At 38.9% G+C, this 25,604-nt stretch overlaps 1 protein-coding gene across 1 annotated transcript; it reads right to left on the bottom strand.

Moving 5' to 3' along the window:
• Window positions 1-1,314: 1,314 nt before the first annotated feature.
• fbxl16 (F-box and leucine-rich repeat protein 16) lies at window positions 1,315-25,235 on the bottom strand. The gene is made up of 6 exons (XM_055194122.2): window positions 24,875-25,235; window positions 14,841-15,504; window positions 11,393-11,901; window positions 5,935-6,019; window positions 5,792-5,855; window positions 1,315-5,286 (listed from the first exon to the last, which is right to left on the bottom strand). The coding sequence occupies exons 2-6, from the start codon at window positions 15,495-15,497 to the stop codon at window positions 5,138-5,140; spliced, it is 1,464 nt and encodes a 487-aa protein (XP_055050097.1). The 5' UTR covers window positions 15,498-15,504; window positions 24,875-25,235; the 3' UTR covers window positions 1,315-5,137.
• Between the last annotated feature and the right edge of the window lie 369 nt (window positions 25,236-25,604).

Raw genomic sequence — 25,604 nt, 5'->3', positions numbered from 1 at the left:
ATCCCTGACAAACAGCTTCATAGATTACAGTTAATCCAGAATTCAGCAGCTAGGATTGTTACCCATTCTTGAATCTATGATTATATATCTTTAATTCTTTTCCAGCTGGCTTTCTGTCCATTACGTGTACGCTTTTAAATTTTACTTCTTGCGTACAAAGCTCTCCATATCTTGGGACCTACACTGAAATTTTTTTTTAAGGTAAGTGGTTGCAATCAATTTATTTAAGCTACATTTAAACAAAAGTTTTATATTTTACTTTGCTTTACTAATCTTTTTTGTTTAAATGTAGCTTAAATAAATTGATTGCGACCACTTACCTTAAAACAATTTATTAAATTCAATGAATCATTTTTTTCAGTGTATTGTTTTCAGATCTTCATTAGTATACTTCGTTTGAGGTCATCCTCTGCTCCAAAATTCGAGAGGGCTTTTAGTTGGCAGTGCCTATGTTATGGAATTCCTTACCATTGCACATTCACCAGCTGGATTCACTTTTCCATTTGAAAGCTTAGGTAAAAACATATCTGCGTTTAGTATAGCTTTTAATGATTTGATTGTTTAATGTGTTTGTTTTGTAGTTTATTGCTTTGTTTTACGTAATATGGTGTCTTGAGTGCCTTGGAAGATGCCTATAAATAAAAGGTAGTTTAGTGTAAGTCAGTGGCGGCCGGTTACTTCTTTTTTGAGGGCCCTCAATGCGAAGTTCGTCACAACATGTATGTAGCCCGTCATGTGTGTGGTTCGTAATTTCAAAACATGTGTTCCGCGCGTCAAGCGATCCTTTGTGCATCACGTGTCTTGTCAAAATAAGTGCCTGCTGCAGACGCGTCTAAAGGTTTGCAAGATTCTCGTATAATCTCATGCGTAATCAGAGTTTACTGTTAAGTGAGTGTCTTGCGTGTATTTTGTGAACGTGAGCGTCTCTTTTTATCATAAACGGGTTTGACGCGTGTGCAGCAGGCACTTATTTGGACAAAACACGTGATGCACATGGTTCACATGACGCAACAAACACATATTTTGAAAACACAAGTAACACACATGACACTCCGAACATTTATTTTGAATTTGCGCCCCTCAGATGAGCAGTCACGAGCCACCACTGGTATTAGTAGTAATATTTTTATTATACGAGGACATTTTTAAAGGATACTTCCCCAGTGACAGCTTAAGAACCATTTCTTCTGACACTGTCTAATACTGCGTGCCAGAACAGACAAGGCAGATATGTATGCATTATAAACCAAAAACAGTAGGACAATAAACAACATATATGACTTGATGGAGAAATAAATGACACACGCATGTTGCTTATTTTGTACAACTTTTACTAAAACGGTGCAGACTGGAACCAACCAACTGAAAACAACAAGGCACTGCAGCCATGAGATGGAGTTCATAAAACTTTAGTTTATCTCTCATTTCAACTTAACCACTACAACAGTATTTACAGAAAAAAAGTACCCTAAAGAAGTGTGAATTGTGACATGCCCAAGTCACAACAAAGAAATCAAACGGCAAATAAATGAAACATTATAATCGGTGGGAGGCAGAGATCTAACATTGCTCATAGGCTGTTGAACCACAGTCGACCTGACCAAGTGTTTGCACCAGGAGAAAAGTCATTTGTTACTGACCCTGTATGAATGTCAAAAGCATTACTAATATTATATATATATATATATAAGTATTACATGTACAAGTACGTACAAAACCTCAAAAGAATAGCAGTTTATCTTTCTTTGTTGTCGGATCACCTCATTTTTCTCCAAAAAAATGACGTATGTTAGTAAGAGGAAACAACGATTTATTCCCAGACAGCAGACGACTTCAGGCCGAATCTGCACCGGATCCGTCCCGGAGTTGTCTGCTGTCTGGGCTCTAAAAGCGCCAGACGTTTCAAGTTAAAAGCAAGCTAAAGGGTGAACAGAAATTGCCAACACGCTCTGCTGGATGTGGTAAGCTAGTAAAACTCTTTAATAGAGCAAGAATAGAATAGCACTATTCATGAAAACTGGCCTTCGAAATGGTTTAAATTTACAGTGTAAATCAGACAGAACCCCTCAATAAAGCAAAATTCACACAGTAGTACCAGTATTTCATTGACTTGAACAACCCTGCCTTGGTCATACGAGGAAGCCAGCAGGCAAATGCACACAGCCCACCTAATGCCAATGTACGCACACAATAAACATCTGTTAACATTCTTGCATGTAGCCCGTATTAACGTGTCTTTGATATTAGCTCAATGTACAAAGTTAAACTAGCTGAAGTCTTTAATTCTATCGATTGCTGATGTAATTCATCGCTAAAGACATGTTTGCATATCTTGCCACTTTTCTGAAGGTAGTCAGTCACGCTTTCCCTTCGTGCAATTCCTCTGCTGACCTGCCCCGGTCTGTTTCGTATAAGAGCGGTGTGTAGACGTGCACAATAAGAGCCAGGCAACCTCAAAGAAACATTTATAACCTCCTGACAGATGATTTCAACATATTGATATATATATACAGATTACAGTGGGGTTAGTGCATGAGTTATTATATATTTATGGTTCTATTGTGTACGGATAAAAACAACGCATAAAATCTCATTCCGTAGAGGGGGGAAGCTTGGGTTTGAAATGAAAATGATAGCTTTTATAATACAATATCCTCATATATGTCTTCAAATACTATGCAATGCCTTATATAGTGATATATTAATAATTCTCTCTTTATTTCATCTGAAATGGTTCTGGTTGTCATCAATGGATACATAAAGGATGAAAGGCTCTTTCTAGCCAAACTGGTCTCTTGTTTACAAGACAACGGGTGAATGTAAATACTGCAACACGTTTTCTGCAAGTTAACAAGACGCATCAAAGCCACCGAACACAGGGCTACAACTAACTGATGTAGAATATTGAACATTCAATGCCAAGTGGACTGTGACAGTGTCTCTCAACGTTATACAATGAAAAAAAAGGGCTAAAGTAGATCAAGCATTAAACATAGACACAAAGGGAAAGGGTTTGCAATCCCAATCGCTCACAAATCAACTTCCCTGCAGCTCCCTGTGTCCTCTGCTTCCAAAACAACCAATCCCTTAAAGTTGAATTAATAAATAAATAAATAAATATGTGCACTTGTCAATAAATTAACCCACTATGATAAGTAAAAGCAAATAAATACGTAGCATTTCAAACATAAATAAAGTCCGAGATCAAGAGCCTCCCGGGTCTTTCCGGATTGCCGATTAGCCACGAGCCCTTTTTTAAAGAGGCCACTATATACATGAAGAGAGATCAGCTGTTTAAAGTAAGTGTTAATGTTTATGTTAATGTGTCTTACAGCTTCTTATCTTTAAAGCCTTGAGGATTTAGGGTGGGGTGGGATAGTGTCCACTTTGAAAACGGCGATGTTGGATTTATCCTCACCTCATCAGTGCCAGAGGGAAAGCTTTTGTTTTTGTCACCACACCTTTTTGGGCCGAGAGATAAGCTGTGTGTCATTGATCTGAAATGTACAATTTCTCAAAAAACAACAACGGCACATGTCCACTAATGCGCAGAATAATTCACATTTACCTGTTTAGTGTTGTTAAAACACCTTTTAAGTCAATTATTTGCCAATCCAAAACTCTTATTAGTTGAAACAGTATCTACACAGTCGATATCACAGCAGACCCAACGAAGATGAACCGAGCAGCATGATAAACTCCTGAGAGGACAAACGCAGGGTTGGTGGGTTAAAACAGGACAAATGGCTAATTTCTGTAAATTTCCCTGCATACCTGTATTTCACATACACCCCATGGTTGAATGAGGTAGGCATCACAGATGAACAACTACAGTACCTGCCCGTAACACATCATAATAAGACGTGTTACGAATCTAAAAGCTGATGGATGGATGGATATTGCTTGATGGGGAAGCATTGTAATAAGCTTGTGTGGGATGTCAATGCAATGCAAATCATTGTAAACCGTATGTGTTTAAAAGCGAATGCACTCATTTACACTGGGCTAAAAGAGACGGTGTGCTCATAGTTTAATAGAAATGCCATGCTGTCCGCTGTTGTAAAGATTTGGCCTGGTGACAAAATATAAGCATTAGTCTGTGACCCCACTGCATTATGGGATCACCCGGAGATCTCATCTTCATTTGAGTCGGGATTAATATGGAAACCTGCACATTAGCCACTAATATTGACATCGAAATGGAATTAAAACAAAGCAGATGAATTAAAAAGCCGAGCTATCTCTATTGTACAAACCACAGTCCCTCTGAACCACAGTAAAAATGTAAAAGCTGCTCTTTCCCTTCCGTTCCCGAAAAAACTGGACTCGAAATACCTGAAAATGTCTTTCTGCTGGACAAAAAATAACCTTCCGACTGTGTCCGATTATGCTCGTTCCTTTCAAAATAAACAGTACCTCTTTTAAGTCCGTACCTGGATTTCCATCTTATTGAAAGCGCCTGAAACCTCCATCGCGTACCGTAAATGTTTCACAGTAATCCTTATCATCAAAAATAATACTTAAAAAAATAATATTTAAACAAAGACGAAAGAGAAACGCGTGACAATAAACAAGTAGCGTTGATGTGAATCTACATAGCTGTTCATCTCGAAAGTTTTCGATAAGACACAGAAATGGAGGCAGCACCACGCGAGAGGAGCGAAAAACTGGGTGCCGCTGGACAAAGCGAAGAGACCCTGTTGCAGTGGATCCTTTAACTCACACTTTTCCCTTTTATTTATTGGTTCGCCTCTCTTTATCTTCGACAGCTTGCAGTAACCTTCTTCACTTTAAGATAAAACAGTAAGATGAGACATGGAAGCCAGTCTCTCAGTACACTGGAGGGACACGTTTCATGTATGTGTTGGGGTTCGTGTTATTGAATGAAAGATCAAGCTTCTGTCCCGCCGCCGTTTGTACATTTTTCGTTCTCGCTCATCATCAGTCAAGGCCCGTTTCGACCTTTCGTCACATTTCCCCTCTACGTCTTCCGTGTCGATCCCTTTTCACCCCTCCGGAAAAATTCTCTTTGTCAGTTCTCCCCGTGGGTCCAGGATGAAGTCGGGTATATCATCAGTCTTTAAGGAGGAAGTTTTGGTGATGTGGAGGGTGCCGGCGCACACGTGAAACTCTCGCTCTACTCGATGACCATGCAGCGCGGCAGATGCTGGGAGTAGTATTTGAAGAGTTCGGCTGTGGCGCCGGGGCAGTTGGTTAGTTCGAGCTCCTCCAGGTCCTGGAGCTGAATCAGGCCTGATAGGCCGGTGGTGGTCAGCAGAGGGCAGCCTGGGACAAAAATAAATGAGACGGTCAAATGCATACGCTCACTTCCTGTTTGTAATGATGTGTGACAATGCCATTATTTGCGTCATAGTCAGTGATTACCCACCAGGCGTATCAAAATGAATGTGAATTTAAACTGATAGTTCTCCAAAAATCATTTACCTATACTCCTGTATGGCTAATAAATAAAATAAAATAATAGCTTTAATGGTGGAGATGCGGGGGTAAGCAAAAAGTTTAGGAACAATAGAAAGGACAGCTACTGTTCAAACAAAGAGACTCAGACTTATATATCATAGCATTATGTGTTTATTAAGTAAAAGGAAATTTTTTTCTCTGTTCTACAGCGATGTATTTTTACTCTGACAGCTTTATCGGTTTGAGGGATTAACTGAGCTTTATCCATAATATGATTAAGCTGAGGTAGGATCTACTTCAAACATACAGTGTAATTTGCTGATAGTACTTTATCAGTGATAGTCCCTGCACTGTACTTTTAAAGTTTTACCTGCTAGAGAAAGAAGGCGAAGACTCCGCATGCCATAAAGATGCTGTAATCCGAAGTCCTGGACCTGAACACACATATGGTTGTGAATTAGAGGAACAACATACTTCCTGATTGACCATAATGAAAAATGAACTGCTGCTTACCTGACAGCACCAGCGCAGATACAGACTTCTCAATGTGGACATGGTGGATAAATAACCCAGGCCTGTATCTGTGATCCGCACACATCTGAATACAAGAAGGAAAGCCATGTCAGATTTTGTTTTTTCCTTTTTTTACTGAATTTTGTATCAGCCTTTTTACATTTATGCATTTGGCAGACACAACTACAGAGGTCCACTTTTATAAGATATGCGGACTAGTGATTATTATATTTTAATTTGTCTTGTGCTGGTTCTGATAACAGATTTTAAAATACAACAACAGTTAAACAATGGAAACCAAATACCACACTATGACAAACTCCCTAAAGTTTTTTGGGGGGGCAGTATAGTTTTATAAGGAACCTTTACTGTTTTTTTGCACAAACGATTATTTATAGTGGAAATTTATTCTAGTGAAAAGGAGAACACAGCCGTTTTTCAATATTTTACTATGTTCTTACCTCAACGTAGACGAATTAATACATACCTATTCTTTTATCAATGCGTGCACTTAACCTTTGTACAGCGCGTCATGAATGTATTAGCATTTAGCCTAGCCCCATTTATTCCTTAGGATCCAAACAGGGATGAATTAGAAGCCACCAAACACTTTCATGTTTACCAATTTAAAGACTGTTACATGAGAAATTACATTAGTTACAAAATAAAACGTGGCGATTTTTTAAAAGGATAAAAAATGAGAACTATATTGTATGGCAGAAGAGCACTTAGTTTGCAGCACTTCGACCTCAGACCTCAATATTACTGCGCCCGAGGTCAAAGTGCTGCAAACTAAGTGCTCTTCCACCATACAACATAGTTCTCTTTTTTATCCGCTTAAAAAATGGCCACGTTTTGTTTTGTGCCACCATACTTACTCGTGTAACTACTCATGTAACAGTCTTTAAATAGAGAAAACATGGAAGTGTTTGGTGGCTTCTAAAGTCATCCTTGTTTGGATCCAGTAATGCATGGGGCTAGGCTAAATGCTAACACATTCACAACGCGCTGTACAAAGATTAAAGGCACACCAGGCAAGTCTGAGTATTATTTCTCTACTAGCTCCCCCTAGTGTCTGGGAGTAAATGCTTTCTATATCTGAGACTTTACAAGACTGAAGGACACCGGGTCGGATACAGCGAACTTGCAAGTGGGGTATTCTTCCTACAGACGTAGGAGCGGGCGAGAGGGTCTTCATTCGTCATGTAATGAGTCATTTAACCATATACCGACTTACGAAGATGATTTATTAACATAAAAATGCTGCCTTGTGTCCCTTTAAGTGCACGCATTGAATAAAGATAGGTATGTATTAATTAGTCTAAGGTGAGGTAAGAACATAGTAAAATTTTTAAAAACGGTGGTGTTTTCCTTTAACACTTGAACTTTATAGCCTGGATGGTCAAAAATCATTTCTTTGATCTTTTGGCCTGCACCAGTGTTTCAGTTTAAAGCAAATACTCCTGTGTGCATGCTGATACTAGAGCAGTGGCCTGAAGGCCCCCCCCAAGCATCTCCTACAATGTGGCATGCTCCCCCAATGGGTGGGGACCTGGTATAATAACTATCTATATATAACCACTAATAATCAATAGTCTGATTTTAAATAGATATTCTTTATCTTGCTTTGTACTTTTAATGATTTTATATGATTTATAATTTATAATATATTTTATTTTTAACTCTTATCTTATCAAAATTTCAGAATTAGCCTCCATTCAATTCATGAATTGGAATTGGAATTGACTCCGCCCTACAGGAAGTTGAATTTGAATTGACTCCGCCCTACAGGAAGTTGAATTTGAATTGGAATGGCAGGAAGTGGAATTAAATTCATGGCAATTCAAAGAAATTCCACAGTCACACAACAGAAAGAATCTCACATTCAGTGTTAGGAAAGTTACTTTGGAAAATTGTTTGACAACTATTTGAAATACTTGGTTAAAGTAAAGCATTCTGGGAAATAAAATCATGTTCCATCGTGTTCCACAAAATTACAATTACAAAAAAATCAAACTTAATTATTTGTTATGTGACTAGAGTTTTTAACATTAATTGCTGGGGAAAACATATACTGTTAATGTAATCTGTACAAGTAGTTCAAATTAGTATAATTTATAGAATATGTAATGCAATCATATCTGACATATACTGAAAGCTTCATTTTTAACACTTCACTTACTGTATAATATGTATATGAATTTCTTTGAATTTCTATTGAACTGCAATTCTGCTTCCTTTAATTCAAATTCGAATTGTAATTCTAGATCCTGTTTTTGACATCAATTCAAATTCAATTCAAATTCAAGAATTGAACTGGAATTTAGGAGTTATTCTCAATTCAATTCTGAATTGTGCACAAGCCTGTTTTGCATACTATAACTACTTTAAACAACAGAATGTAAAGTAGCCAAGTTTACATGTATTTCAATGTTTTACATGTTACAAATTTGCCCTGTGCTCCAATTTGCATAATATTTGCCTTTGTCACACTTTTTAGGGGTTGACACATGATGACCTTTTCCATAAAGTTCTTATCATTCATGTTCTGCGCACCCTTTGCGATTTCTCTGCGGGGCAGATCCCCATCATTTGAGAACCACTGTACTAGAAACATCCTCTGCCCCATATGACAGCTACTGTAGCGGCAACAAAACGTATGAGATATGATTACGATGTAACTTATACATACACACATTCTAAACACCTAACATAAAACTTTAAAACATAAAACTAAAGAAAAATTACTTGGCTATTTGTACATATCTAAATTTAACACAATAGCAAACATATTCAAACGGAATATTTGTCAACATGATCATTTATTAAAAGGTGTTTGCTTTAATTTCGCTTGTAACTTTTAAAGAAATACGATAAAATCAGGTAGAGATACGTGTGCAGTGGAAGTTACCCTTAAACTCAGCTGTATCTTAATTTAGATTGGCCAAAAGACTCCAGGTGCTGTACCAAAGAGGTTTAGGGGGAAAGACAGCTGGATAAAAGCCTATTGTCTCACCTTACTCTAATCTACCCATTTCCGATTCTTATGTTTACTGTGCTTGGCAAACAACCCCCCTCCCCCCTTCATGGATCTACACCATTTCAAAAAATGACACATTGATTCAAAAAGGCAAATTTCGCCAAAAAGCGACTAGTTTGCAGGTATGATTTATATATCTGCTATCAGAAAATAAGTAGCCTTTAACCAGCATAACAAAAAATGTTTTTGTAGAGAATCACCTTTAAAAATGTATTTACATGAATCGCACCGTTACATAGCACCATCTAGACTGAAGACTTATGGAAAAAAAAACTTTCATTAAAACTCATAATCACTGCTCATTTCATCTTGGTGGAGCGTATGCTTCAATTCAAGTTTGTCAAAAACAAAAAATGGCAAAAATAGAAAGGACATAACATGCTTAAGTGATCAACGACACAATTTAAAGGCGACATATCATGAAAATCTGACTTTTTCCATGTTTTAGTGCTATAATTGGGTCCCCAGTGCTTCTATCAACCTGCTTCTATCAAAATGTGAAAAAGATCAACCCAGTAACTTAGTTTTGGTTAACCATTCTCTGCAAGCATGTGAAAAAATAGGTCATTGAAATTTGGCTCCTCTTGTTATGTCAGAAGGGGATAATACCACCCCTTAATCTGCACTATCCAACCACGGCACAGCCATTTAGTGCAGAGATCAGCTCATTTCTATTGAAAAATGAGTCACAGTGACCCAAATTTCAAAATTGAGGTATCAATGGAAAGAGGAGATCATAAGCTTTCAAATTACTGTATATCCTAGTCATACCTTGAATGGATTTAAAGATATAGACATTTGAATTAAGGTTGTCTGTCCTCTTTTTCCAACTGAAAACCTGAGAAAAACGCCTTTAAAGTTTTTTGCCCGTTTTTTGTAGATATCTTTCAAAATCCATTGCATTTTTAAAGGGATAAACGATTTATTTTACAGCTTAATTTGACCAAAGACATTAATTACTATTACTATTATTGTAATTGCTATTACAGTAAACCAAGAAACAAGCTTATAAATCAAACAGAATGATGTTGATTGAAAATGTGAAGTAACAGAAAGGTTTCTGTGATGGTTGGGGTTTGAGTTAGGGGAAGGGAATAGAACATGGAAACCAGAATGTGTGTTTGTGTGTGTGTGTTCGCGGGTGTGCGTGTTCGCGTGTGTGTGTGAGAGAAATTGAGAGAGACAGAGAGACAAGCAAAAAGAAAACAAATAATACTTGCCTATGCAATCATATCTTTGTGTAGGCTAGTTGACAATAACAGTGTAAACAATTCAAAAAGGAGTTAAATAGGAGAGTAGTGTGCTGCGAGACTGACAGGAGGATGGCTGGACCAATCACATGCCCCGGGGTTTCCCATTGACAAACGATCAGCGTTTATGAAGATTTCTGATTGGCTCTAAAACAATGTGTAACACCATATTCGGAGAGATAGTGACGTTTCAGGGGATCCCCGGAATGCTCGGAGGTGACGAGAGGATTTGAGAAAAGCAATTTCTAGCGGATTTAGTAAAACTGTTTCAACTTTAATAGCCATTTAAACACCTTTACTCAATTATTTGGACTACGAAACTTTGGGAGATTATTTTTTAATGTTTGTTCTTTGAAATTAGCTAAAAATATTTGTTTTGATAATTTCATTGTTTTTCCACATTATCGGCTCATATCTTCAAATAGAACATTGCGACTTCCGACTTCGCCAGAACGAGTCATATTGAATAAATTACCTATATGGTATTTTGAGCTAGAACTTCACATACATACTCTGGGGACATCAAAGATTTATTTCACATCTTTAAAAAGTCTAGTAAAATGTCCCCTTTAACTATTAACTATTGTTCAACCCACATTTTTAATAGCCATCTTGATGACAATAGCTGTATATATGGTTTATTGTTAGAAAAACACAAAATCACATTAATTAAATGAACATCTTACAAAATATTTACTAATATTTCAACTAGTATGTGCATTATCCATTGATTAGACTCTCAGTAGATTTAGGATTTAATGCAGGGGAGTATTAAATAAAGTATCCTGAAATGAGCAGCATTACTTGATGCATTGACATCATTTACACTAAAACAGTAAGTTAGGATATTTAGTGGCACATTAGGTAGCGCCTGCCCATTTAAAAATAGCCAATAGCATTTAGTTTACCTCACGGCTTAATGAAAAGCTGAAGTGAAGAATATATAATTGATCCATATTTGGCAAAAGTGAGAGACTGCAAGTTTTGAATGCCTTTCTCTTCTACATGTGAATTTTGTTAATGTATTGAAGCACACTAGTTTACAGTTATCCTTACAGCTAACATCTTCAAACACTTCGATTTTGATTTCATGGGGACTTTAAGACCAATCAGTCTCATATTTTGTTCCTTCACTACTTTTAACCAGAAAAGTATTTAAAGCACTCACCGGTCCAGAACCAACTCCTCCAGCTTGTGCAGGTCACAAGCGATGTACTCCAGGGCCATGTCAGTGATGCGTGGGCACCAGGACAGATCCAGGCTCCTGAGCTTCCTCAGGTTCTCAGCAACCAGTTCTACACCATCATCTGTGATCTTCGAGCAGCCCGACAGGCTAAGGGAGGTGAGGTTGGGCAGGCTGTGCACCATGTTGACCACGCCATGGTTGGTGATCTCCCAGCAGGAGTTCAAGCGCAGCGTGTGGGTGGTGTAGCCCTGCTTGGCGGTAAAGTAGGCCATGGCTGTATCTGTCACGTGGTAGGCCTGCAAGCTGAGCTCTGACAGGTTGGGAAGGAGCTGGGAAATGGCAGCGATGGCATCATCGGCTACGTTGATGCAGTCGCTTACGCTGAGAGAAGTCAGCCGGGCGTTCAGGCTGGACCACAGGCCTGCTTCTGTGAAGTCATTGCAGCCGGAGAGTTCCAGGTGCATTAGCCCCTGCATCTGCTCCAGCATCACCTGAAATACCCAAGATGGAGTTAACACATTAATAGTATTTAAGAATTGCTTACTGATCGTATCTGTGTACAGTTAGTAAGTGATTACCTCTATTAAACCTGAAACTTTCTAAGAGACAGAGATACAGAATCAAAGATATTTAACTTTTACTGTATATATTTTTATTTCCTACCGTATATAAATATGAACAACTCAGATGCAAAAGCCACTAAATGCCACCTCCATCACAGATGAGATAATAATACTGACCAAATGCTCTCAGCACATATTATATGTTCATCAAATGGCGCTTTCCATTGCATAGTACCCCACAGTTTGAATCGGGATTCGGGTCAGCTTACTTTTGGGGGCTTTTCCACTAGGTGCAGTACGTAGTACCCAATACTTTTTTATTAGTACCACCATGGTCGGGGTTCCAAGCGACCCGAGCTGATACCAAAACGTGACGCGAAAACACTGTAGTTCACTGATTGGTCTGAGAGAATCGTCACTAACAGCGTCATCGCTATAATGTAAAAGATTAGCTTTACCCTCATGCTAGCTTGCGCTGTTTCCAGTAAACCTGTTGTCATCTATGCTTTGCTGTAAGTTCCCAAACTCCCTTTTAGCAATTAAAAACATCCACAGGTTGAAAATCAGGAACACCATAACAGTTTTTTTCCAGACTTGCAGTTTGTGGCGGCACATTTGCGACACGCACGCCAGCATATATGCACATGATGTCATGCGAGACAGAGGTAGTGATGTGCAAACATTTATTTGTGGTGGTCAATTTTAATTTTGTGGCGGACTGAGAAATAAATTAGTGTATGGAAATGTACAATGACGATCTCACTTGTATTTACCCGATACTGACCGAATTTTTGAGCCCTTTACCTTCATTTAAAAAGGACAGTGAAGAGTCACTGGAGACTTTTTTTAGCAGTGGAGATATATGCATGTACTTAGATGGTTTTGCATTGAAAACAGTCACATTTGTTAAATACCAATGAAATGACTAAAGCAAAATTTGTGAAAATATAACATTAAATTACTGACTAATAATTATTATATTTTATTGCCATTAAAGTGAAAGTACTGAACCTAAATATAAGAGCCTAAAAATTGCATATCAGACGCACTTGAAGGGTTTTGCATCTGAGCTCTTCATATATTTAATTAACGGCATTTCCGATCACAAGGATTGCAGCCAACTGAATTAGAAATGTATAATGTAAATATGTCCTAAATATTTATCCAGTCTATGGCTCAAAGGGTGCACACCTGGATGTTTGACCCAATTCTTGTGATAAACAATAAGCATTGATGCATTCAGAGAGTTAACAATTGATGGATTGTGACCCTTCTGACCTAGTTCCAATGCCAAAAAAGGAGTAAGAGATCATTGTGCTAATTCTCTGTTTTGGTCACTTCAAGTTTCCATTGCTATCTTGTGTATAGAGTTGCAGAGTTTAAGTTTTGGAGATATTCCAAATTGGAACTTAACAGGAATTATTTAAAAATGTAGAGAAATTTATATAAACTACATCATGTACTGTACATAAATAAAGATTTTGTTTGGTCATAAGCAGACGTGCATGCAAGCAAGCTTTGAAGAATCCTGATACTTACGCCCATCAAGCCTGGATTTATTTGATCATAAATCCTTCGTAAATCCTTCTAATATGAATTTTTTATTAAATAAATGCAGGCTTGATGAGCATGAGAGACTTCTTTTCAAAAACATTAAAAATAGTAATGTCTTCAAACTTTTGTGTTTTTTTGTGGTTTTGGGGTACTTTTTTAATTATCTCACCTAAATGCTCACCTAGTGTATTTGTCTTTACAAAATGTTGTAAATGCTTACACACAGCACAAGGATGTTTTAAACAAATGTATGTAATTTATGCAACTAGAGACATTTTTTTGTTTTTGTTTGCAGGATTCAATCATTAATGTTATGGAAGAATGCAAGTAAGTACATGCAGGGGGTGTGGCCTCATTTAAAGTGAATCATAACTTTTCATAAAAGTTGTCTTAAAACCAATTCTCACCACTCATTCTTGTCTTTGGACAACTTGATTAACGTTTTTGATTAACTTCACATGTTGACTAGTGTATAATACATTACCAATGGTAAAAGTGGGCTAATTTCAGCCAGAGAAACAAACACTTCTGTCCTATCCGGTATTTGGTCATGATCTACTATGCCTTGTACTGTGCTGTCTGGCCTGGCCTATATAATATACAAACAACCCTGAGGTGTACACTCCTCTCTCAACAGACCAACCATCACAGCTTCACTATCTCTGCACACGCTGGTTTGTGTATCTAAAGGGGAAAAAGCTTGGATGCCGTCAGGAACAATTTGAGAGTTCACCATGGCAACAAAAGCCCAATCCTAGAATAGCAACAGCATTGAGACAAGTGTGATGAGTGTGATCATCGCTGCATGTTCGTGCAAAACACAATTATTTCTAACCATGTATGTTGGCCATTTCTGAGCTGATATTTAGACTCGACGCTAGTCGTATGTATGAAAATGTCTTATTTTATCTGCGTGATGGCCAAATAAAAACAAAAAAAAGATGACACATGTCTATTTCAAGGATTCTCAACCCATTTTTTCACAGATGGCATCATGCCACATTGCATTCTTAGGAATAACAACAGATTTTCCTATTTAGGCAATATATATATATATATATGTATATATATATATATATATATATATATATATATATATATATATATATATATATATATATATATATATATATATATAAATCCCATCTGCATCTTTGTGAATACAGAGTCCAAGTCCAGACCAAGTCAAGGATCAATACCAACTCAATACTCATTCGATAAAGCTGTATCTGGTATTGATTCGTACTCAACAGTTTTGGTCTCCCAATGAGCTGGACTCGGCTACAACATTGCTGTCTGCGTGCTGTATTTACCTCAAGTCCTGCATCTGTGATAGTCGACCTCTTAAGACTGACAGACTTGACTCCCTTCTTTGACAGCGGATAGTTGTCGATGAATTCGCAAATGTCCAAATCAGAGACGCCAACCAGGCAGAACGCCTGAAAGCCTCTTAGAGCGAAAGCCTGGAGGCTAACAAACTCCTTCTCTCCATTGGGCAGAATAGCGTAGAGTTCCTTGGCATGCAGGATGGGCGTCACACCTTCCCAGAACTTGGGCTGGTAGAGCACCTTCCTCCACGTCTTGCACACCTGGGCTAGAATGCACTTTTCGGCCGTGGTAAAGTACCATAAGAGCCGGTTCAGCACCTTCTCGTCCAACACCAGCTGCCTCTCAAGCAGGGGCTTGGGGAATTGCCTCAGGGGAGGTTTGATGGCAGTCACGGGGCTTGTGTCCAGGTCGGGGCCCAGCAGCGAGGCCGCTGTGGGCAGGGGTTCCAGGTGATAGGGGAGGCTGGGGGGAGGCAAGATGGTGGGCACAGAGGAGGACTGGCACAGGCGGTTCTTGGCAGCTGGAGTGCCTTTGGTGATGCTGGCTGAACCGAGGCCGTTGGGCTGGGGGGGCAGCTTGACCATGCCGTTCCGTGTCACGCAGGTAGACTTGAGGTCGCTGGGAGTTGACATATTCAGCATTGGAAGCCTGTGAATAGAGAGAAGTTAAACGGTTGCTATTGAATTCTGTAACATGTTGGCAGTGATGTCACTTTATTATTGGAAATTGTGCATGATAAGGCTATTCTATCACATAAACATGCATTAAGCGATTTTGTTTTATATAAACTAAGTAAAACCATACTGAAAAATCCAGCAAAGACCAGCATAAGCTGGTAGCTGGTTTTAGCTGATTTAAGGTGGCAGTAGCTGGTCTAAGCTGGTCCTCTCAGCCTGGCAAAGCTGGTCAAGCTGGTGGGTCAGCTGGTCTTCCAGCATGACCAGCTAAGTCCAGTTAGACCAGCTTAAAAAGTGACCAAAAACACAGCTAGACCAGCTTGCTACACCAGCAATACCAGCTAAAACCAAGCTGGGAGACCAGCTAAAACCAGCTCACCAGTTTATGCTGGTCTTAGCTGGATTTTTCAGTAGATAACTATGTCAAAGATTGAAATTAAAGTGAAATTAAACATTGATACTCCTAGGGGTGGTTTTCCGGACAGGGATTAGTTTAAGACAGGACTAGACCTTAGTTTAATTAAGAAATATAACTAGTTTTAACAAACATGCCTTATTAAAAACATTACTTGTGTGCATTTTGAGGCAAAACGAAGGGCACTGATGTATTTTAAGATCAGATGTCAGTGCAAGTTGTTTTCAGTTTGGACAGCTCTTACATTTATTTTAGTCTAGGACTAGTCTAATCCCTGTCTGGAAAACCGCCCCCAAATCTCATAAATACATGTTTATGCAGACTTTAGCCTGTATGTCACATATGCTCTGATTTCAAACTGCCTTTCTTAACACCCCGATCCACCTTAAAACCTTCATGCAGGTGTGCGTGCTCTGCGTACTAATGCTTTGTGTAAAAATCTCAATGAGTGTCGTTTGTTTGAGACATTTTTCTCAATAGGCCGTGTCGTGACTGTTTTCACAGTTCAAAAACTCATGCAATGAAACATACACTGCTTTTAAATGCAGAACGCTTGAAAGGCGACTGAAATTTAACTGAAGAAAAACAAAAATGTTCATTTGCATATCGGTGTGTGATTGAGCGACCACAGGATAAACCACATCTATGTAAAAAGCAATGCAAATGCGCAACTCCTTTTACAGCTCTGGAAAACTAAAGGGGTCGGAAAAAGCACGACTACCTCATTTCCCCAGGAAACCAAACACTAAAAAGCCGACCACAAACCCCACCCTCATCCACCCCCATCCAAGAGGCGGACCTTTCTAAGGTTACAGCATATCAGCAGGAAAATATGACAGTTAGTGCAAGATTTTAAGGAAATATTCATAAAAGCATCGTCTTACGAGACAGCAAGGGAAAGGTTATTGCTTGGAGGCCGCTCTCTCGTAGCTTTATTGAGCTCTCAATTGTTTATTTAACAATCAACTTTGTCTTAGATGCTTCTCTTAAAATAAGACAATCTTTTACATACAGTAAGCATATAGAGCTGCAAAACATGACATAGGGGGCGTAGCCAAGATAATTTGATCAGGTAAGATATGGTTAAGAACAATCTGTAGACAAATTTGACCGCAGTTTGTTGTTGAAATGGCTTTCCTAGAGAAGACACTTGAGGATACCACGGCCTTCACAGGAGAAAATCTGAGAAGCCAGATACGTTTTTCTTTTGTTCTACATTAAGGATCTTATTACTGTCTAGAAGAAATAACTGACATATTAAAGATCCCATTTCTGATTTCTCTTTCCTATATATACGTGGCAACATACAAAGGGTAAAAAACTGTCATTAAGGCACATCTAAGAGAGCATTCATCTATTAAGGACTGAGCGAATGTAATAGTGCTTTTGATGGAAGGACCTGGTTATGCAACTTCAGCACCAAGGAGAGCAACTGAACTGACTGATCATGTACAGTACAGCAGTATGCAAGCACATCAGAATGTCTTCTACTATACTTCTGCACTGCAGAGGAACACTCATGCCCACCAAAACTATTTGTGAGGCCAATAATAAAAATCGCAAATGAAACCATTCGATAAATTGTCTCAATAAGAAAATGCTTGCTGCATAAGAGCTGTACGGTCTAGCGTTTGTTTCGTGAAGAGTAACAAGTGATTTAAAAGAAAAAAAAAGAGTAGCTGACATTTTCTGGTAAGAGTAAGATGGGAACTCTCTGTACCCAGACATGAGCCAAGAAAGAAGCGGTGGCCGTTTGCCAAAGCACCATCATCCATATGCTGACTTTACACTTCATTTCAGCTTAAAATGAAGAGTTTTCAAGATGAACAGTTAAGTAATGTGTATGTGTGTGTTATAATAAGCAAAAAGAAAAAATGTAATTGCTGTGTGGTGTTGTGACTTGTAAGGCAAAATTATGCGTTTTCTTATTTACAAAAAAGTATAACATAAAAGCTGTAAATGCACTCATGACATGCATTTCTACCAAATTGCAGATCAGCTTTGAATTTTGATAACTCTGATATTGTTCAACTGTGAAAAAAATGTTTTCAGCAAAATGAGGGTGGGACTTTTAAAGTTTAAAGCAAACGATCTGTAAAAGGACGACTCGATTCGTATGACCAAATTTAAACTTGTATATAGTGGTCTCGGCCAACATGTTTACGTCAAAAACAATAAAGGTACATTCACATTAGCAGCGACTAGCAGTAGCAGAGCGACACAAACTCATTGATTTCAATGGAAGCTTGGCGACTTCCGGCGACACGAGCAACAGTGACCGTTGGCGACTGGACGGGGCGTGTCCAGTCCGTGACAAAACTGAGAAATGTTTAACTTTATGCAAATTATGTGCGACTTTCGGGAGCGACTACCAATAAGATAAAAACAAAGGAGGTCACGTCATCCGTCTCTCTTGAGTTACTGGAGTGGATGGTACTCATTTGTTTATGACAACCAAATTTAGAAATGCCTCTTTTAAAGAGACGAGCGATACACAGCAACAAAGTTGCTTGTAACTACGTTCACACCGCCGCAGACTTGAGCTTCCAAAGTTACCGGAAGTCATTAATTTACAATGGAAGCTGGCTTCTTTTAGCTGCAAGGAGCATCAAATCCATCGGCATCGCGTTTTCTGTGTTTTCAGCCATAGATATGTACACTAGATGTCGCCTTGGCTACAGCAGTTCATTGGACCGAATGCGTCAACTAGAGCCGCCATCTTGAAACAGGGGAATCCCCCATCAGCGTCATTGTAGGCAATGGTGTAAAAGAAATAAAATCACCATAAATCGACAGTAACGCTTTTTTCTTGGTTTTCTTTTGGTTGGTTTCAACTGTTAGACATGTACGTTTATTCCTGGAAAAAAAAAGAAAATTTACTTTTTCTAACTGTAATGCATAGTGCTAGTAGCCCTAACATCTATACGCAGCACAAGTCCAGCATCGTCCATGCATTCGAAGTACATGCGGAGATAGTAGCTTTACCTAGCTACTTTCTATGACAAGACCCCTGTTCTAAGATGGCGGCGGTTTTGACGCATGCTCGGAGCCCCAAGGTGACATCTAGTGTATATATCTATGGTTTTCAGCGACCAGAGCATCAATCAGACAGTTGAAAGACTTACTTTATGGTAATGAGCTATGACGCGGTTCAGTGGCAAAACGCCAGCAACCAATCAGAATATAGCCTAGATGTTCTTTGCTGGCTGATTCCGGAGAAACATATGATGTAAACTTCCGTTCCTACCAAAACATTAGTTTCGAGAAAACACACTTCAAAGCGGCCAAAGCATCAACAAGCTTCCACGTAGTTTTTGACAAGCGTCCTTGACCGGGCGGCCTAAGCTTCTTTGGAAGTTCAAGTCTGCGGCAGTGTGGACGTACAGTAATGTGTACCTTAATAGATTATTGGAATTTTAATGAAATGGGTCATACGTTATACACAAGAAATCATGCCCCATAGGTGATGCTACGATGTCATGACTTCCCCAAGTGGCTAAGGAGTCCGACTTGTAATTTGTAGGGTGAGTTTGATTCCTAAGACCAACAGAGGTGCCTTTGAGCAAGGCACCATTGCCTCAATTGCTCCCAGGGTGCTGCAATGATAGCTGCCCACTTCTCTCTCTCTCTCTCTCTCTCTCTCTCTCTCTCTCTTTGTGGGTGTGTATTCACTACTCACTTATGTCACTTTCACTTACAAAGTGTGTATATACTTAATATAATTTCTTACAAACGAACATTCAAATAATAATCCTGTAAAATTGTAAAGCACAAGCAGTACTATTATTGGTTTTATAGCCAGAACTCAGTTTAGAATTCAGTTTAGCTGTAGCCCTATGAAAGCATTTAAAAGTGGACAGTCTCCGTCACAGTTAAGCAGAAGATGGAAAGGGCATGGCTGCTATCCAGATGGATTCATAAGAGTTCATCTGGATATGCAGAAGGGAAAAAGCACCTCTTAAATAATTAGGAAGTTTATAAATTGTGTCAGGATGCTAAGGACTTTATACGTTTCCAAATAAAAATGCCACACATGCAGAACTTTGAATCAGTGACCATAAGAAAAAATATCACCACTTCAATATAAAAGATTTTTAAAAATCACTTTACCTTATGCAATTAAGGTTCAGATATTACATATGATTACATTTTAGCTATATGACTAACTTGAATTAAATTATATGTATAATTAACCTAAAGGTACTTATATTTGGTCACTGTAGTCTTTTCTTGTCAAGTATCCAGGAGAAAACAGGAATGTACCTGAAGCAGAACAAATTGCTGGAGGTAAAGTTCAAATGCTACATGAACTTGTCTTCTCACATCATAAACGAATCGCTCATAACCTAATGTGGCTCTCAGGCATCATACTTAACCAGTATATAATTCTGCACTTTAACCACAGTCCACCAATATGCAACATCAATGTTTGACCTTCAATTCAAGTATATATATGCCTATAACAAGTTTAAACTCATGGTGTGGGTCATTGTACCTCCAGCTCAATTGGCAAAGAACTCCATTTGCAATGGTCTGGAGTTCGATCTCCACACATACTGATTAAAAAATGTATAGCTTGAATGCACTTTAAATAAAAGTGTCTGCCAAATGCATCATGTAATGTAATGTCATTAAACTCACTTGATGCACAGCCAAGTTTAGTCATTGAGTCTTGCTCATGTGATCTTTACTGCACATAAAACCTGAAAAGAGCAACCGCGCTACTCAGCTTCGATAGCTATCTGACATTTGCTGACTATGTATGGTTCAGAATAGAATATGGTTCCCAAAGGATATCTTATACCCTGGTCTACTGTATCTTGCTGTGCTTCTTTAGAGAATAACATAATAATAATTTCATATATTTATATAGATGAGATTTGTACAAACTCCATTGAAATCGTTCATAATTTGTAATGGCCAAAATAGCACAAAGAATTCCCTTTATTTGTAAATAAAAGTCAACATCGGCAGAGAGGTCAAAACAATACAAACAAACTTTCGAGTGTGTTTCTGCAGCAGCTGGCGAAATGTTGGCATTGAGTAAAGCCCTTCTCTCCTCTGCCACTTTGCAATCCTTTTCATTTCGCCCACAGGCTCGGCCTACTTACCGTGTTAGTTGGATTTACTGACAAAACACACAAGTTCAACTAAAACAAACAAACAGAGAATGGCGCCCTAGCTCTTCTGCCACAGACAGATGTGTGATGCTTGGCACGCTTAGATGGTGGAGGTTGGGAGGAGAGAAAATGGGGGAGATGGGACAGCAGAAGCTCCTCAGAGGGGACAGATTTTTTTTTAAAGAGGGATTTATATGTTCAAAGCAAGTATGCAATCTAGTCGTATTCTCAGAGTGAGATGTGGCTAAAGAGCACTTCTGAGACTTCTATGGTGGTATCTGGAAAATAAGTTTTGGAAGTTCAATGAAACTGAACTAAGTCTTTGAAGGAAGTTTGTAAGTGGGACAACGGTAAAAATCTGCTCTCTCAGAGGAATAGTTTCACTCTATCTTACAGGATTTATACTTATATGACTACATAACCCACACCTGTTTTAATTTTATTTCTGTAGCTCAGTTTAGAGCATAGTAAAAGCAGCAAACAGGTCATACGGGTAAAATATCAAAGGAAAATAGTGGCAAAATGTACTGTAATGGCGCTTTTTCATTCCATAGTATCCAACGGTTTGGTTTGGGTCAGGTAGAGTCAGCTCACCTCACTTTGACTTGGTTAGCTTTTCCATCGAGTTTAGTAATACTTCGGATTGTGAGGGATTATAGGCGTCTCGTTATATTTGCGCTGCCTACTGCTGTGACATCATACAAGTGAGAGCGTCGTTGTACATTCCCATACATTCATTTATTTCTCAGTCCGCCACAAAATTAAAATTGACCACCACAAATAGATGTTTGCACATCGCGTTTATCACTACCCCTTTCTCACATGACAGTTTCTGTACAAACACCGCTTCGCTGAGCCTCATTTAAGTTGCATTTAAGCATATATGCAGGCGTGCGCGTCACGAATGTGCCGCCACAAACTGCAAGTCTGGAAAAAAACTGGTATGGTGTCGCTGATTCTCAAACTGTGGATGTTTTTCATTGCTAAAAGGGAGTTTGGAAACTTACAGCAAAGCATAGATGACAACAGGTTTACTCGAAACATCGCAAGCTAGCATGAAGGTAAAGCTAATCTTTTACATTATAGCGATGACGCTGTTAGTGCGATTCTCTCAGACCAATCAGTGATCTACAGTGTTTTCGCGTCACGTTTTGGTATCAGCTCGGGTCGCTTGGAACCCAGACCAAGGTGGTACTAAAAAAAGTATCGGTACGTACTGCACCCAGTGAAAAAGCCCCCAAATGTAAGCTGACCCGACCCAAACCAAGGGGTACTATGCAATAGAAAAGCGCCAAAAATGTATTGTAAGTTGTTGTTTGAATGTATTTTTCTTTAAAGGAAATTATAGTGACAACTGCACAATCCACATTACTTCAACTTGGATTTTCAACACTAACACCTACAAAGTCTGCTAGGAACCTGTGAGTGGTGTTTGATGAACAGTTGAACTTTATAACCCACAATACAACTACTCTGTCATGCACTTTACAACATAAGTGAATTAGACCTTTCTTGTTTGGACCTTTTTACACCTTGTCACTTCATGCGTTTCCTCAGTTTTTTTACACACTGCCGTCACTCCATAAAGCAACAACAAGCGTGTCGTCTTTGTTTGTTTGCCCCTGTCACGGCTAACTTGCGAGTGACATTTTAGAAGGAGTAAAGTGCTGACACATGTGGCTTTAACAACCAAATTTACACTTGTCCAGTTTACATCACAGACCACCGCCTGAAGTGGTTTGAGCAATCTGATTTCGAAATCGGGCGTTTTGACGGTCACATATCCGATCAGAAAATGTTTTTCTTTGAGTATGCTATGCAGCTTCTACATGTCAAGACTTCTGCAATGCCCTACTGACCACCAGCCCCTTCAGCCAGCACAACCAAACCTCTGCAAATGATCCAGAATGCATAAATTCACTTTAGATAAAAGCATCTACTAAATAAATGTGAATTTGTGTCTCTGTTAGTATTGCAACGCAAACATGATGCTTGATTCCAGATTGTAATGAATCAATATTTCCAGCAAGATTTATGTATTGTTGAAATTTAAGACTAAAGTTCTCATTACTGTACAAATGCTGTCTCATATCAGACAGCATTGACTGTAAAAAGAGACAAAGATGATAAATAAGGAATAAGGTACAGTCTGTACATCTGGGAAGGACCAAAACAGCATCTAAATTAGATTTACACCAACAACTTAAAGTAAATCCAAGACAATTTGGTGCTTCCATAAAGGATAACTGAATCGTTTCTCTCGATATTTGAACAACTGCAATCTTGGTAAGACAATGACCTGCTACTTGTAAAACTCAGGCTCTGGGTAAAAGTGGGTTATTGATAGGAAAGTGAAGATGTGTAATCTATACTCTCTCTCTCTCTCTCTCTCCTTCTGTGTGCTTTTGTGTGTGATGAGGATAATACACACAAATGTGTTCCTGTAGCTCAGCTGGTTGTGTTAGCTATAAAAATGGTTGTAGGTTCGATAGGAACATACACCCTGCTGAAAAAAACAGCATCAAACCAGCATGGGAATTATGCTGGTTTGGTGCTGGTTTAGCTGGTGCTAATGCTGGTTTGGTGCTGGTTTAGCTGGTGCTGGTTTAGCTGGTGTTCACTAGCAAACCAGTACCAAAACACAACATATGCTGGTCTTGCTGGTATGCTGCTTTTTTTCAGCAGGGCATACAGATAAAATGTATAGCTTAAATGCATGCAAGTCCCTTTGAATAAAAGTGTCTACCAACTGTGTACACGCTAACACTGACTAGGCCTTCACACATATTCCTAAAATGATATTAGTAGATAATATTGTTTATAAATCAAAGGGGTCAACATCTCATGCACAACTTCTAAATCACTTACTTGTATACTGAATAGCAAATGTCAGTTTTAAAACCATGCCATAATAGATCTCACTCTCACAAACACTAGCTCTTATTAACCTACTAATGTTTTTACCCTCTAAATCAGAATAGTAAGTCTAAATGGGTTCTTGAAAGCTTGTAAACAGCTTAAGAGAGTCAATCCCTGACCAGACTTGTAAAGACTTCCGGTCGGCCTAACACAACCGAGCTGAGCTCGTGCAATGAGAGGTGTGTCTTTATTGCCGCCACGTGCTTTCTGTGAACAAACGTTATCACTCAACGTTATCTCTAAAAAAAAATAACACATTTAACTAATGCAACACTGCGCAAAAATGTCAAAACCACCAAACAACAGTGGCGCCAAGAGCGGAACCGCGGTTGTCTAATTATTAACAAACGCGGCCTTGTTTCATTGTGTTAACGTTTATCGTACCAAACACTTGCCCGTTACGTCAGAGTTAGCATAGCAGTGCGAAACGCGGAGGATAGCGCGTGTACGGTTTCAGCGGGACAGGTGACGTCATGAATACGAGAAAAATTCAGCATCCCATGCAGCGAGACAAAGGCCGTGTCTCAAAACCCAGAGAGCTGCCTAACTAGACAGCATGTTCAGAGCATCGCTGCATTTTTGTGAATCACAGGCGCGCTCCCGGCGTGTGTCAATGGTACACAAAAATGCTGTTTAGGGAAGGAGCGCGCATGGTTCACCCGATGATAATAATAATGTTGCAAACATTCTCCGTTCCTGTGTTTTTCCAGATCAGCACTATTGATCAAGGTTTGTTCCCGTGGGACAATTGTTATTACAGTACCTGTGTATCCTTCTTTAAGCCAGCTTTCTCTGTATCATGTACGTCAAACGTCATCCAAGATTGATATAAAACGTTATGTTTTACAAATTGTATTGAATAATAATCGATCCGGCGCGTGTCTTACCTTTCATATACAGCTCACGCAACCATTAATCCATGATCAGTAAAATATCTCTGGCTGGCTCGATCGCGTTTCCCACAACGTTGCAGGACTCATGAGGGAGAAATAAATAAATATACCAGCAGCCCTGCCCGTTATTTCCTTGCGGAGGTGATGATGATAATATGATATGCCGATGTTGCCATAAGAGGATGAAACATCCCTCGATGCTAAAGCCGTAAAATATCACTTCATATACGTACAGAAAGCGACATTAAACAAGCGGATAAATACCCAAGCTTAAAATAACAGCATCTAATGCGCGTTCATTCTGTTTCTCCACACAAAGCTTGCCTCCCACTAGCTGTCGCTTTCTCACATGCACACGCACACAAAACAGACCAATCCCATTTAAAGAGATAGGAGCAAAAATATCAATAATGCATCGCTTTGGGCTGGTGAGCATCGAAAAGCAATCTTTGTGTGAGCGATGGATGTAACTCTTCGGTTAACGAAAGCTGAAGGCATTGTTTTATTATGTAATTACACATTTGCATGCATTTTAAAAAAGCATGCATGCATAATGTAAAATACTGATCACAAAACGGTAATAAACAATACAGTGAATGTAAGGTTTGCTGCTTAACTGTTTTTGAACATTTAACAAAATAACAAACAGTTCAAGTCACTAAAAGTGTAATTTGGCTGCTACCTGTATAAAAATGACATGATATGTTTTGAAGAAGTTGTTTTA

Source organism: Misgurnus anguillicaudatus, chromosome 19 (assembly GCF_027580225.2).
Source record: "Misgurnus anguillicaudatus chromosome 19, ASM2758022v2, whole genome shotgun sequence".
In the NCBI taxonomy this organism is placed as follows: Eukaryota; Metazoa; Chordata; class Actinopteri; order Cypriniformes; family Cobitidae; genus Misgurnus; species Misgurnus anguillicaudatus.
Note: the sequence above shows the minus strand (reverse complement) of the source record. Positions and strands in the feature narration are given on the sequence as shown.

What these genes read in the sequence shown, in the direction of transcription:
- fbxl16 (XM_055194122.2), bottom strand. Translation starts at nt 15,497, where the DNA reads ATGCTGAATATGTCAACTCCCAGCGACCTCAAGTCTACCTGCGTGACA. An exon ending in TCACAGATGCAGGACTTGAG is followed by an intron (nt 11,902 to 14,840) that starts GTAAATACAGCA and finishes TGGGTATTTCAG; the next exon opens with GTGATGCTGGAGCAGATGCA. An exon ending in ATCTGCGCTGGTGCTGTCAG is followed by an intron (nt 5,856 to 5,934) that starts GTAAGCAGCAGT and finishes ATGTGTGTTCAG; the next exon opens with GTCCAGGACTTCGGATTACA.